The sequence below is a fragment of the Pholcus phalangioides genome, unplaced genomic scaffold (assembly GCF_987345545.1).
Source record: "Pholcus phalangioides strain wild (caught in Gottingen) unplaced genomic scaffold, Ppha-v1.0 ptg000029l_1, whole genome shotgun sequence".
Taxonomy (NCBI): Eukaryota; Metazoa; Arthropoda; class Arachnida; order Araneae; family Pholcidae; genus Pholcus; species Pholcus phalangioides.
In genome coordinates this window covers 4,208,907-4,223,095 of record NW_028301619.1, presented here as the reverse complement: position 1 = coordinate 4,223,095, position 14,189 = coordinate 4,208,907, and the positions used below count along the sequence as shown (strand labels likewise).

General features: G+C 37.0%; 1 protein-coding gene across 2 annotated transcripts in view; it reads left to right on the top strand.

Annotated features, from left to right (window-relative positions):
* The window catches only part of LOC149067594 (proliferation-associated protein 2G4), a 95,156-nt gene that overhangs the window by 40,482 nt on the left and 40,485 nt on the right, over window positions 1-14,189 (top strand). For both annotated transcript variants that reach the window (XM_089252566.1, XM_089252567.1), the window contains exons 4-5: window positions 86-155; window positions 3,147-3,239. In XM_089252566.1, the coding sequence (XP_089108692.1) occupies window positions 86-155; window positions 3,147-3,239 (163 nt within the window). The remainder of the gene's footprint in view (window positions 1-85; window positions 156-3,146; window positions 3,240-14,189) is intronic.

The window sequence follows — 14,189 nt, the reverse complement described above, 5'->3', positions numbered from 1 at the left end:
GTTCTGAACACATTTTTTTACTGTATAATTATTATGTATTATAAATGTATTTTCTTTATACTATTGAAATTCTATTTTTTAACAGGGATTTAGGAGCACACTTGGATGGCTTTATAGCAGTTGTTGCCCACACATTGGTGGTTGGAGCTTCTAAGGTAAAGTTTAGCACAGTTCTTGTCACAGATCCATTTTCTGAAAAGAAAAGTATCATCAAACATTTTCAATCTACTGCTGAATGTAGATCTCTAATTTTTTTAAATTTTACTCTGTCTGATGCTTTTGCCATCCAGTTGACTCCAGTCACCTTTCAGATCTCATCACTCCATCTTGTTTGGAGATGCCTGTTCGGACATTTAACACCACAGGTATACCATTTGCAAAGCAAAACCATGGCAAACAGAAGTCAGGTCAAGTGAGCCTACATAGATGCACCTTTATATAATGCCAGTTTCTTATTTGTTTTAGAAACTTGTCTTTTTTTCAATGCTGGAAATGTCCTTGAGATTAATTTTGCTATACTTGCAGAGATTTTTTAAGGACAATGGAATAAACACTCATTAAAAACACCTGCCATGATTAAGTGATGCTTACAAGGTTTACTTTGTATGTTAACGAATCAAGATAAACCATGAGAACTACAAGAGTTATTGGCAGCAGAAAACTATTGAAGTCCCTGTAGGATTCACAATGTCAAATGGTAACCCTCGATATATTGCAGAAAAGTGTCAATTCCACCATTATATATATAAAAGTTGGTCTCATTAGGCAATTTGTTACAGCCCTAGATGAGGAATCAGCAGCATTAGAGCAGCACAACACACACCCCATGTTTTCTTTCCCCCAAAGCAGAATATTTTGCGTTGTTTTGCAATGAGCCCTCTGCTGACTGGAAATGTTCTGCAGTAGCACTGATTGTTCTGCAATGTACGTCACAGATTTAGGCATATTCTGCTTTGGGGGGTTTTCTATGTCAAAAATTAAGTTAAAAGAAGTGAGGTTTATCAGGTTCCAACAAATGAAACATGGGAAACAAGGAATTTCCAAAAAAAAAAAAACTCAGACTAAGAAAGAAGCTTGAGATATCTTTGTTATATTGTTATTTGAATTTACTTTTAATTATAGACCTGCCAACTCTCCGGATTTAGGCGGGAGACTCTGGACTTTTCATCCTTCCTTCTGCTCTCCGGATTTGTTAAAAAATTTTCTGGATTTTAGCAGGAAATAAGATTTTATGCAAGCTTTCACATTGTCGTGACATCAATGACTGCCGTTGTCGTTAGGGAAAACGCCCATAAAAGACAGCCGTGGTCATTTCCATCGAGAACAGCCGTAAAAAAAGTCTTAGTGACCGCATTTATGCAACTGGCAAAGACGTGACTGTTTACGTAGCATTTATTGGGGGGGGGGGGGGCTTTTGGTTCTGAAATACCTATATTATTGTATTCCATTAACAGCCGTTTGGTAAACACAAGTTTTTAAGTGTTTTCGTCAGCAGCTTTGTATTTTGAAATATTTTGTTTCCTCTGATTAAATATGAGTTCAGAAAGAAAATATAAAACTTTAAGCTATATAAAGCTTTTAAGCGTTCATATACCCAAGATTATCAATCGCTGTGATAGCATCCACAAAAGGAAACACTTATGTTTTATGAACACTGTTTAGATATGATTTCTCTATTCTGCATGAAAAGACTGACATGGAATTACATTCTGCTCAGGGACAATGTAGAGTCTGCCTTCGGGGGGGGGGGTGGAACTTTTTCTTAATTGATTAAAAAAAAAATTTCGATTGAGTCTATGAGTGCCGGAGGGGGGGTACACCCCCTTGGGAGAATCTCCGGATTTCTGGATTTCAAAAGTTGGCATGTCTGTAATTATTTCCTCAATTAACCAATCTATTTATGTTAGGGGGTGGCCGGGAAGAGTAGACACACCCAGGTTTCTTACAATGAAAATTCTATACTGTCCAAATATCATATGTACACAGGCTCACTTTAGACATTTGAGTTAGACACTTTAGACGTATGATTTAAGTCAATACCTTGAAATTTTAATGTTAAAACTATTAAAATTAGTGGGTGCATAAAATAATATATGATTCACTGGAATTACGTTTTAAAGCATGACGTATATTCACAACAGGAAGGAACGTCAGACATCATCGGGTATAGTGTGATATTTTAAGCATTCTTTTGGGAAAAAATTTACTTGGAAGAGAATACCTATTAACTCTACTGTGTGACGTAACTGGGAGCAGAATAAAATATATAGCGTGAACAGTCAAAGAGGTTTGCACTTACGGATAGGCATGGTCAGTAGGGCAATGTTGTTAGTTGAAAGAGAAATCAGCAATTGTGTAAACTGGCAGTAGTTGAATGGGACATCAGTGAGTGTTGACCAGCCGTGGGGGCGATGTTATCTGGATTGCACATCATTGACGGTGATGTTAGCTGGATTAGTACATAATTAATGGTGAAAACCGGCAGTGGGGGTGGTCATGAGTCCAGTGAAGTCTTCCACGAGTCGATTCAAGGGCCTGCCACCCCAAGATTCCTCCCTTGGTTTGGCATGCAAGCGGTGGAGATGGAGAGTTGCATGGAGGATGGTTCAGTGCATATGAGCGTAATTACAGGTAGTAAACAGGCACATTGGCCCTAGGGATATCTTATTTTCACGATGCATCATCGAGAAAGGAAAACTGAAAACCCTGAATTTTTGTGCCAATCATTTTTTATTATTATTATGATTATGGTGTCTGGGGAGCAGGGTCCCCACCCCTGGTAACAGTAAACATTTATTACTACTAAAACAGGCTCCATACCAATGCTGGAATGTCTGTTTATATACATTTACTGTATAGGGGAAGGATGGTGGATACAGTTTTAGATTAAAAAAAGAAAACACCAGCTCTTCTCTCTCCCCACTCATCTTTTTTCTTGAATGTCAATATAGATACCAGTTTTGGAGATATATTGTTGGCATTTCAACTATAAATCTAAATTTGTTCCCAAAAACCTTAAGTAAAAGGATCAAAGCTTTATCAGCTACAGATTTATTACTAGAAATTATCATAATTTCAATTGTTTATTTTTAGCTTTTAACAAATTAATTTCAGTGATTGTGTATATAAATATTGTGTATTTACAGGAGAATAGGGTAACAGGAAAAAAGGCCAATGTCATTAGAGCTGCTTATTATGCTGCTGAAGCAGCTGTACGCCTTGTAAAGCCAGGTGGTGAAGTATGTTGGTTTTATCTGCCTTTCAAAGTTGTTTTAAACAGGATGAGTCACATTATTGAATTATGCAAATTCTTTAAAGTTTGAAGCTAAGAAAATTGTTTTTTGTATTTTAGCACTGATTTCATAAATTGACTAGGAAATTGCAGAGGGGTCCTTGCTTTATGCGATTAATTGCTTCCACAAAATAACTAAGGATTACACTGTAAAAGTCTTATAAAATTTATTTTCTAAAACTTTATAGTGCAAGTCCCCCCACCCAAAGCAGAATGTTTTGCATTATTCTGCTTTCTGCAACGATCCCTCAGCTGTTGCAGTAAAAATTTCCATAATAGTGTTTTTTTTTGCACTTTTCTTAAAATTCTTCCATGTTGTTCTGCAGTAGCACTGATTGTTTTGTGCCATACAGGACGCAGTAGCCCAGGTCGATAAGATACTCGCCTGAAGTACCAAAAGGATGTTTAGAGGTGTCACGAGTTCGATACCCGGTTCGTCCTTGTCAGAAAACTTTCCTGACACAGGGGTACAACAAAAATCGGCGACTTGGTCGCAGAAAAAATTGCGCACCGAAGGGGGTCCCCCATCGAGGGGTTAGCGCACCAACCTCTCGATGAGTATAAAAAACAAGCCTGCCATTCGGAATCGGCAATAAATTGTAGGTCCCGGTCTAATTAGCACTTGTGTGCAGAAAATGACCATGGTGCAACAAAAATGATCAAATTGTGCCATATATTGCAGATTTCTACATATTCTGCTTTGGTAGTCTCACCTAAAATGAAATCGCATAAAATGAGTTGAATTCAACATGTGCAAGGTGGGGGTTTTCTTCTGAAAGATAAAAAATGAACCAAACTTCCAGCAGCAAAATAATTTTTTTAAATGAATTAATTATTCCAACTTTCAAATAATCGTGCATTCAAGCGATAGGAATGACTTGAATTGATACTCTTTTTTTTTGAGTCTTCACTACTTCTGATTAATTTTAGTAGGTATGGAGGTTTTTCTCTTCTAAAGAGCCTATTATGATAGGCTAATAACTATTTTTAGTGAAACAGTAGAAATTCCTCTTGTAAGCAGCATTCTTCGTCTCTTTATGAAAACTTTAGTAACTAGAGAATTCTCAGGGAGAGATGGTTGGCTTTTTTTTCTCAGCCAAAGATATCAAGGAAACAGTTATTTTCTGGATATTATGCTGAGGTGAACTCGGGAAAAAAAGGGGGCTGAGAAAAAAAAAAGCCATCTATCTCTAAACCATCTCACCTGAGGGCCATTTCCTGAAGCTAAGAGAGGCTACTAATGTCTCTACTTCAGCGCCTCATGCCACAGTATGTGAAATAAGGAAGGGCTCGGTTTGAGTCCCAGCAGAGACAAGATGACTTTTCTTTCCGATTTCACCTCGGCATAATATGCAGAAAATAACTGTTTCCTTGAACTAGAGAATAGTCTGAGAATTCTGAATATCTCTCACAAATATGACATTTGTAGTTGCATAAGGCTCTTTTTTTTTATTCATTAAAATTCTGATTGCATTGTCAATGTTACTAAAAGATGTTGATTTGTGAGATCTGGTGAATTAGATTTGGACATTCGTCCCAATTAAATCATAAAATCAAATGGATTTTGTCATTTTAATCAAACCCATATTCTCTCACTTTCTGATTGAGCGCACTAGACTACAAAGGCAACAAATATTTCGATCTTTCCTTGGAGCTCACATGCACTGAACCATACGTGGACAGAGACAGGCCTATCTCAGGCCAAAGTTCACAATTGCTGACACTGCCACCAGATGGTGACTAATCCGAGGAATCTGGAAGTTGTCATCTGGTGGCAGTGTCAGCAGTCGTGAGTTTTGGCCTTAGTTAGGTCTGACCGTCCATGTACGGTCCCGTTCGGTGCACACAAGCTCTAAGAAAGGATTAGGATATTTGTTGCGTTTGTAGTATAGTGGCCTAGGACGTTCACCCGGAAAGTAAGAGGACGTTAGTTAGATTTCTCCGCAAGGACAGTTGAATTTTCTTTCCTTAATATATCTTCGCATCAGCGAGCTGTGAAAAAAAATGAACTTTTCAAAATTGTATAAAGCGAGCTTGTATTTACATATTTTACTGACATTTGTACGTAGTGAATCGTAATGGTTGATTGTGGCCTAAACCCTTATGAATGAGCGGTCTTATAATTAGTTGTTTTACAAAGAGCTGTCAGTTCATATGGTGTGCAAATGATTTCAAGATAACTTTATGTACTAAAATTTCACTACTAGTAGAATTATGGTTCTCTGAACTATGGGCACACTCAAAGTGTGTTTGGAAGGCAGATATTTGCAAGAACATTGATTTTTCTTCCCTGTTGTCAGCAGGATATGCAACCAGTTCAAACCACAAACCAATCCATTGTCATTTAAGTATAAAATAGAAATATTTCTTAGCTTATTTCACTTTTACTAATAATTTAGGGTCAGTCATACACTCGTGTTAAAAATTAAGAGAATTTACACATTGTGTCTATTTTCACAAAAAATACTGAACCAAAGGTACTAATAATGCCACCGAAAAAGTATGCAAATATTCAATGTCGAATACATAAGCATGCACATGCTTGTCGGCAGAACTGTGACCACGGAGTGGATGATAAGGGCACGAGGCGTTTTCCATGATTCTTGTACTCGTACTCCTTGGTGACATTCACTGTGTTTCTCACAAGAGTTTGGTAAATTTTATAAGCTATCAGGTAAAAGGAGTAGCCACAAACATATGGATGATGGAATGAGATGTAGAATCGTCGGTAGATTGGAGGCAAGGCAATCACAAGCGCGGGTGGCTACAGAGCTTGATGTTACGCCCAGTGTCATCTGCAATTTCTGGAAACAGTTTCGGGACACTAGATCCATATCGAGAAGACCTGTACAAGGTCGTCAAAGAGCCACGACAACCAATGAGGATCATTATTTGGCTCTTTCAGCACAGTGCCACAGGACTACTACAGCGTCCACATGAGAGCTGCCACTGGAACTCTATTTTCACGGTTTACTGTTGCCCGAAGGCTTCATGAGAGAGGGCTTCATGCCAAAGACCTGCTGTTTACATCCCACTAACTGCAGCACACAAGAGAGCACGTTTATCATGTTGCAGACAACATCAGCCCTGAACCAGACTTCAGTGGAGCACCGTGCTCTTCACAGATGAGTCAAGATTCAGCCTGTACACTGATTCTTGATGTACACTCATCTGGAGAGAGCCTGGTACCCGATACCATCCCTCCCACATCAGGGAAACAGACCACTATGGTAGTGAAGGTGTCATGGTCTGGGCAGGCATCATGATGGACGGCCGCACACCCGTCCATGTGTTTGGCAGAGGGTCTGTGACTGCTAGGGGGTATAGAGAAGAGATCTTGGAGCCCTATGTTAAACTTTTCAAGGGTGCAGTTGTCCCTCGGTTTATGGACGACAATGCTCATCCACATCGGGCTCATCTGGTCAACAATTATCTTGAAAGTGAGGATATTCTGTGTATGGATTGGCCAGCCAGATCTTCTGACCTAAATCCTATAGAACATGTCTGAGATGCTCTTGGGAGGGCAATTGCATCTCGCCCACCATCCCCCTCCTAGAACCTAGAACCATCCCGGAATTAAAAACTGTGTTGTAAAGCACTCATTTTACATTAATGAAGGTGTTGGAAAAAAATACAGAGTTCAGCCAATATCCCTTAAAGAAAAGGGGGGGGGTTTAGAGTCTAAACCCCCTCTCTTTTAATAATAATAATAACATGATTTTCACGTATTCCCAAGGGATCAGCATGATCCGTCCAGGGAATTTGTTAGTGTTGGTAGACATCCATGCCGGAACCGGGGTTCGAACCCAGACCTGCACAGTGAGAAGCTAGTTCCCTAACCACTCGACTGCCAGGCGGCAAGAACTCTAGAATGGAGTTAAGACTAGACTAGACTTTTTCTTTAAGGAATGTTGGCTGAACTACTCTAATGCTCATGTCAGATTTTGTGCTCGCGTGTACTTGATCAGAGTCCTCATTGAACGCCTTGAAAAAGTCCATTCAAGGATTAAGATCCTGATTTCAGACATACGTATGTCAAACTTGCCATATAAAGGCCGTTTCTCACTATGACTGGGTCCCAACACAGGGTCAGATAATTAAGGTAAACGATAATAAAAAGTCTTCAGAGTTCTTAGCTTTCAAATAGTACTGCTAACAGAAATTATAATATTTAAAGGCATTTTCTTTCAAAATTTTAATTTTTAAAAAACAATATTTTTTGCATTAAAAAATAAAATTTTGATCGTCTGGAGGAAGGGGGCAAGAGCCCGCGCACGTCTCTGATCCCACCAATATGTGGTAGGAGGTAGGGGGCAGAGATGACAAAATTTTGCTGACAAGGCGGGGAGGGGTCAAAAATGGCTAAAACTTTGCTGACGTAATACCTTAACGGCCCCAAAGACAGAACATTCAACAACGTAGGTTTTTTAAATACGAGGAGAAAAAAATAATGAGGGATTTCCTGCTGTAGGATGAGTAGACAGGACAATAAAAAGAATCTTCTGTAACAAAGATTCTCTTATTGGTGCAGTCGGGGCTTTTTGGGTCGGGTGGGAGTTTTTGGGCTACGGTTGACTATCTGAAGAAACAGGCCAGAGGTAAACACATATAGAAACAGTGTTAAGTGGCTATAAATCGAATAGATGAATTCGATTACAATATGATTTTTTTAAACTTGTTTGGGAACCGAAGTGGTATGAAGCCGATCAATCCAGAACAACATCCTTTTCAGTCCCTAACTGGAATTTTTTTTTAATATTTTGGAATATAAAGAAATCATGGTACAGAATGGTAAGCGGGGTAGCACGATTCTGTTTACTGGTCTTATAATAAGGACAGCTCTCCTTGCATGACGTTTTCCTGAAAACAAAAAAAAAAGGAACAAATGTGAAGGGGCATAACCCCAATTTTTTTATGAATTGCATACAGTATTACAAAACTACATTTGGTTATAAACGCAGGATTACCAACAAGAAAAACAGGAAAAAAGCTCTTCATTATTCACTTTCCTGGTGAAAGCAAAATAAGCAAGTATCAATTATAGCTATTCATTTCTGATAAGTTCACACATTTTGTATTTTGTGAGAGTTTTCTTCAATGATAATTTATGAACAATCACAACACTTCAATCTTAGATAATTTGTAATACTTATACAGGGCTCCTACTTTTCCTACTTTTTGGTAAAATGTCCTACTTTTGTCCTACTTTCTCGGTTTTGTCCTACTCTTTTTACCAAATTTGTGTAATTAATTTTAATTGAGCAGGAAATCATTGATATATTGCCAAACATTATACAAATGTTGGAGAATGCAATTAATGATTCTGCCAAAGCAGAAATTGTATCATTTTTAAGGTAATTTGGAGGGGGGTGTATGTGGACCATTTTTCATTTGCTTAGTTTGAGGGTTCAACAAGTATAGTAGTCATTAAAAACTTCTGTCTGGATGGAAAAATAATTTTGTATTTATTACTTCATGGTTTTGGACAGTAACTTTCATCATAGGCCTATTCTAGGTTTGGTGATTCTGATGCTACCCAATAGCATTCAGTTGCTTCATTTGTCAAAAATGATTACACTGGCATTGAACAATAAAATGTGAACAAAACAGTAAAATTTAAAAAATGATGAACAACGCGGTGAAACTATCTGGTTCACCTTGCCTTATTTACGTCAGATCTTGTAATTTACACATTTTGCATTGTGCTTTTGAAAGTGGTCTCGAAGGAGCATTATTTGTAGAAAATGTACATCTTCAAAATTTGCTATGCCTTGTCGAAGAGAGTTAACAAGCTCTGCACTTTGGAAGGCTCCAAAAAAGAATGTAATATATATGAGGAGTGACAGCAAAGAATTATCTGTGGTTGTTAGTGCACTGTTTTGGCCAAAAATTGGTTTTGTAACCTTCATTTGTCATTTTGTTTTGGCTTGAGTCAATCTTATAGGAAACTGAAATAGTGCTAGGGAAAAAAAAAAAGTTAATTCAAAATTAAAATTTTTTTTTTAATTATTTGAAATTATTATTGTTATTTTTTTTTTTTGCAAAATTTTTTTTTTCTATTATGCTATGATTATGTTGTCTAAAGGAGTTACCCTCCCCCATCCTATGTTTTAGTCCTGCGTTTTCCTACTTTTTCTCATTTTTTGAGTGGGAGTCCTGCTTATATTCAATGCGGTGTAACACGCATATTTTTTTATATGGTACATCGCTGAATTGAAAAAAGTTTCAGCTCATTTAAGAAATTAAAGTAAAAAAAGAAATATATTTATTGCATTTTAATTTTATTTTGGGCGCAAAGCTACATGAAGTTGACTCACATCCTGGTATTAACACAGGGACAACAATTAAATCACATTTTCTCTGCAATTTACTGTATTGGGGGGGGGGAAGAGGAGGCTTCTCTGACCCATGGACCTTATATAAGTTTTTGCCTATGGTCATTTTCATAGTATAAATACTGTGAGTCCTATTGGCTCCATAAAACAATTGATAATTTTTTGTCTTGTCTTAATCTTGAAAAAATATATATAAGTTATATATATATTTCATGTAATGCAATGTTTTTCGATGAATCGGGACTGAGAAAGAGGCAAAAGGCGCTAACCTAGTGTTTCAGAAGGTACCAAACTGACAGTAACTCTTACTGTCAATTATCTACAGTAAAATCTTAATCATGTTATTCCATGTACGAGTACATCAGTATTTTGGTAAACGTGAGGGGGAGAGACTACATGTCCCTTTTCCTTGGCTATTTAATTTTTACATATGCATATTTTAATATCGATACATGCTGAGAGAATGCACTTGATGTAAATGATGAAAAGAACAGTAAAAATAGTTTGATCTAATTTTCGGAAGAGCTACTTACAATTGTATAAATAAGACTTCCTCGACATTTTTTCATTTAATGCACTCAAAACCCTTTATGTTAGCTCTTCTAGGGCTCTACGGAGGTCATGGCCCTCATTCTTATATAGCAGGGGTGCACAAATTTTTTAAGTTCGGTGGCCAGTTAGGCGGGAATATGGTTTTCCACTCGTAAGCAAGAAACTGGTGTAGCTATTGCGTTGTGTTTATTGATAACTTTCTTCAGGAACCCTTTGGCGGGCCACATTTGGCTTGCAGCCGGAGCACAATATACAGTACCTCTTTTTGTCTTTTGTTTGTTTATGATTTATTAGTAATGGCTTTCCTTTCATTTGCTGTTTTTCTTACTTTTCCTAACATGCGGTTAGGTTGGGACAATGTTGCCATATTTATCACTGATTTGTTAAACAGAGATCCAAATTTCTTGTCAATCGCTTGTAAGCAAAGCGGTTAAAGTATCCAGGTTACCACCTTGACCAGGTGCTCGTGTAAGGCAGTTTCAATGTATGAGATCTCATCTGAGCGTAACTAAGGATTTTTTTTGGTCTGGTAGCGTTACATCAGGGTGTTCTTAACCGTTTTCTGCCACGACCCAAAATCAATGACGTGATGAACTTTGTCCCATCGGCTATTTTCAATTTAAAACTTATTGTTAAATATTTCTGATTAACAAAATGTTTATTTTTTGAACCTAGTTTTTTTCCCCCCCGGGTGTGTGGGCTATTGGTTAAGTACCCCTGCCTTACATAGTAATAGGCATCAATTGTGTCTGACTCATGGGGGAAGGACTGTGCATTTGCTCAGCACGATGGTGTTAAGACTAAATGCCCTGTGATGCCTTTAAAATGGTCAAGAGTTTATGATGATTTTGACATGGTTCTGATTAGAACCAGCAACAACATCTCAGAACTACAACTCGTCAGAAATAATGCTGCTAAAAAAACTTAAGCTGCAAAAGCTTACAAAATTGTATATATAGGGTGGTAACTATCAACCGCCCAATAATTACACATGTGATTCTATGTAAAAAACTAATAGGGAAGAGTGTTTTCAGTTTTTTTTATCTGATCCATAATTAATGAGTTATAATACTTTAAAAATTGATGTCACTTCAAAATCCTGCCGAATTACCAAATCGTACACCAAACGTATAACTTGGCGTTTTTAGAAATGTTAAAAATACAGTACCCCCCACACAAAAATCCAGAAAACAAGAGATATAAAAACAAGTTTTTTTTTTCCTCACACTTTTCAGGAAAGAGAAGAAAAAACTTTTTTTTTTTACAAAATCCGAATATATTTGCATCTCACAATGCCAGCTTTACAAAAGCTATAGATAAGCATTAGTCATTTTGTTTTGTTCTCCATAAAGTATTGAGTCTATTTTATTATTTATTAATTAGTTTTATTATCATTTTTTGGTTATAATTCCCAATATTCTTTTATGCTGAACTACCCTTAAACATTTTTTAGAGGAATGAAGTTATTCAAAATTATTCCTTCGAATAATACACTGGCTCTAATAACTACCATAAAACTAAACGTTTGTGAGTAGGTCAAAATAGCCAAATTTTAGGCCAGAAAAAAAAAAATCTCCATGTTCCCAAAATAGCCAAATTTTAATGGTTTCTGGGTATATTGGGGTTGCTGGTTTCAAAACTGGTGTTGGTTTTGCCGAATCGGCTCTAGTTTTTGAGATAAAATCACAAACTTTTTTTTAGAACAAAATCAGTATTGAGTAGTGAAATCAATAGAAAAAGTCAGAAACCAAAAATTATTTTGAATGAGCCAATTCATAACACAAGTTTGATTAAAAATTTCCAATTCAATCGTTATTATTTTACTGTTTCCACTTGTCACACATTTGTCAAACTATAATTTTACATCCTTCATTGAAGCCTTTTACCAGGGTTCGCACTCATCCGTACAAACTCCTTAAAAAGTCCTAACTTTTCATTTTTTCCCTCTGGAAGGGCCCTTTTAACTCCTTACTTTTTGCAGCCACTCCTGAAAAAGTCCTTATTTTTTTCTCTGAAGAGATGATCAACATAGAATAGGCATTCCCCATGGTAATGCATTGCCTAGAAAAATAAGAGGAAGCTTCCTCAAATATATTTAAAATGGGAGAAAAGAGAAAAACCCTCCTTTTTTTTTTGTAATAGGAAATGTGAAAGCAGGGGATGGGATTGGAACATCCAATTGCTGTGCATACCTGCCAACCGTTACGATTTTATCATATTTAGTACGATTTTAGTAAATTAATACGACCGTATGCTTTTGCTTTTAAAAAAAGATTTTTTACTGAATCACTAATATTGACGTTTTCCTGCCTATGTCACAAACAAAGCTGGCTAAAGAGTAATCTTTAACCAGCTTTGGTCGCAAACTGGTCAGTGTTAAAAATCGATGGTCTGTTGAATGACATCACTCCGCAGAACCAGTAGCCGAAAATTCCCCCACGCCCAGCTGTGAGAAAAAGTTGAACACTGCTGGGAGTTTTTTTTACTGGTGTAGCGAAACAACGTCTCGAGTCACCTATATTATGCAATATACTGAGTGGCGCCTCAATCCTTTAGCATCCGTTTGATGGATCAATATTTTTCCGAAATTTGCATGTCATCCTAAACCTGCTTTCATGAATTATACAGCATTTTATTTTTTTTAATCCAGACAGAATTTTCTAAATGAATTTGTGCCAAAAATTTAGTTCATAATTCATGCATTTTTGGTAGATTTTACAATAATAGACAATTATTTTCCAATATTTGAGTATCATGAATTTTTTCACGTCTGAAATTTATAAAATTACTTTTGGATTACTTTGGGTTTTCAGAAATTTTCGACAAAATTTAATATTGCTCTTGATATAGTTCTTTCTATTAATATTGCTCATTCAGGTGACTGGAATGTCTAATTTTGAGTTATGAATATCAGTTGATTTTCAACCCTTTAGCATCCATCTAATTTTGGAATTATAATTTTTATGTTTTCACGTGATCGGGCGACTGTATCCCAGTGAGCAAAATCGTATTTCATTTTAGATAAAACATTACGGTAGAACAAGATAGACACTAGCAAACAATTTTTTCATTTTATTTTTTTAAATTAAACCATACCTTCTTTTCTCATGCAGCAATTACTTTTTCTAATTGTAATTATATGACTTCCTAATCTATTTTTATTATGGGGTCCCAGCTCACCTCTTTTTTCCGTGAATTTGAAAACTGGCCCTGCTACTCTTTTTATGAATACAGTAGGATTTTTTTCTTCAGTGTTTGGCAGGTCTGGTTGTGTGTGTGTGGGAGGATCTTTAACAATCCAATCATTTTCCGGGGGGAGGGGCTGGATGAATCTCATTGTTTTTTATATAACATTGTAAAATTTTCAAAAACAGAAGCCCGAGATAAATCCAGTCAGATGGCCCTGGAATTTATTAAGTGAAAAATTTTCGTAACCCTTCACGGGAGCAGGTGAGTCGATATGGCTCTAGTTCGTCGTCCTCAATGGGGAAGTTGACAGGTTTCATTTCGGGGGCCCTGGATGAATCGCAATTGTTTTTTGTTGTGCAAAATTTTTGCTACAGCGGAAGCCTGGGATTAATCCAGTCTGGGGGCCTCGACTAAAAATCTGCAAATTGGGTCCTCGGTTAAGGACCCTGGATTTTATTCCTTGGATAAATGAATACAAATGAGAATTTTCTTTCCCCTTATCGGTGGCGAAGTCTGACAGGCCTTTAGGTTGGGGTCCCCGATGGGGAAGTTGACAGGTTTCATTTTGGGACCCTGGATGAATCTCATTGTTTTTGTAGCTTTAGCCGTAAAACTTTGCTATGAATCCACTTATCAGGCTCATAAAAATGTCTGCATATTGGCTTCCTTCGCCTTGGTTGGGACCCTTGGATTTTAGTCGGTAAAATTAATATGAATTAAAAAAATTTGTGATCTTCGTTGGGGTGGGGGGTACAATAGGGCTCCAGGCTGGGGACCCTCATGGGGGAAGTTGACTCATTTTGGACGGGTGCTTGATGAAT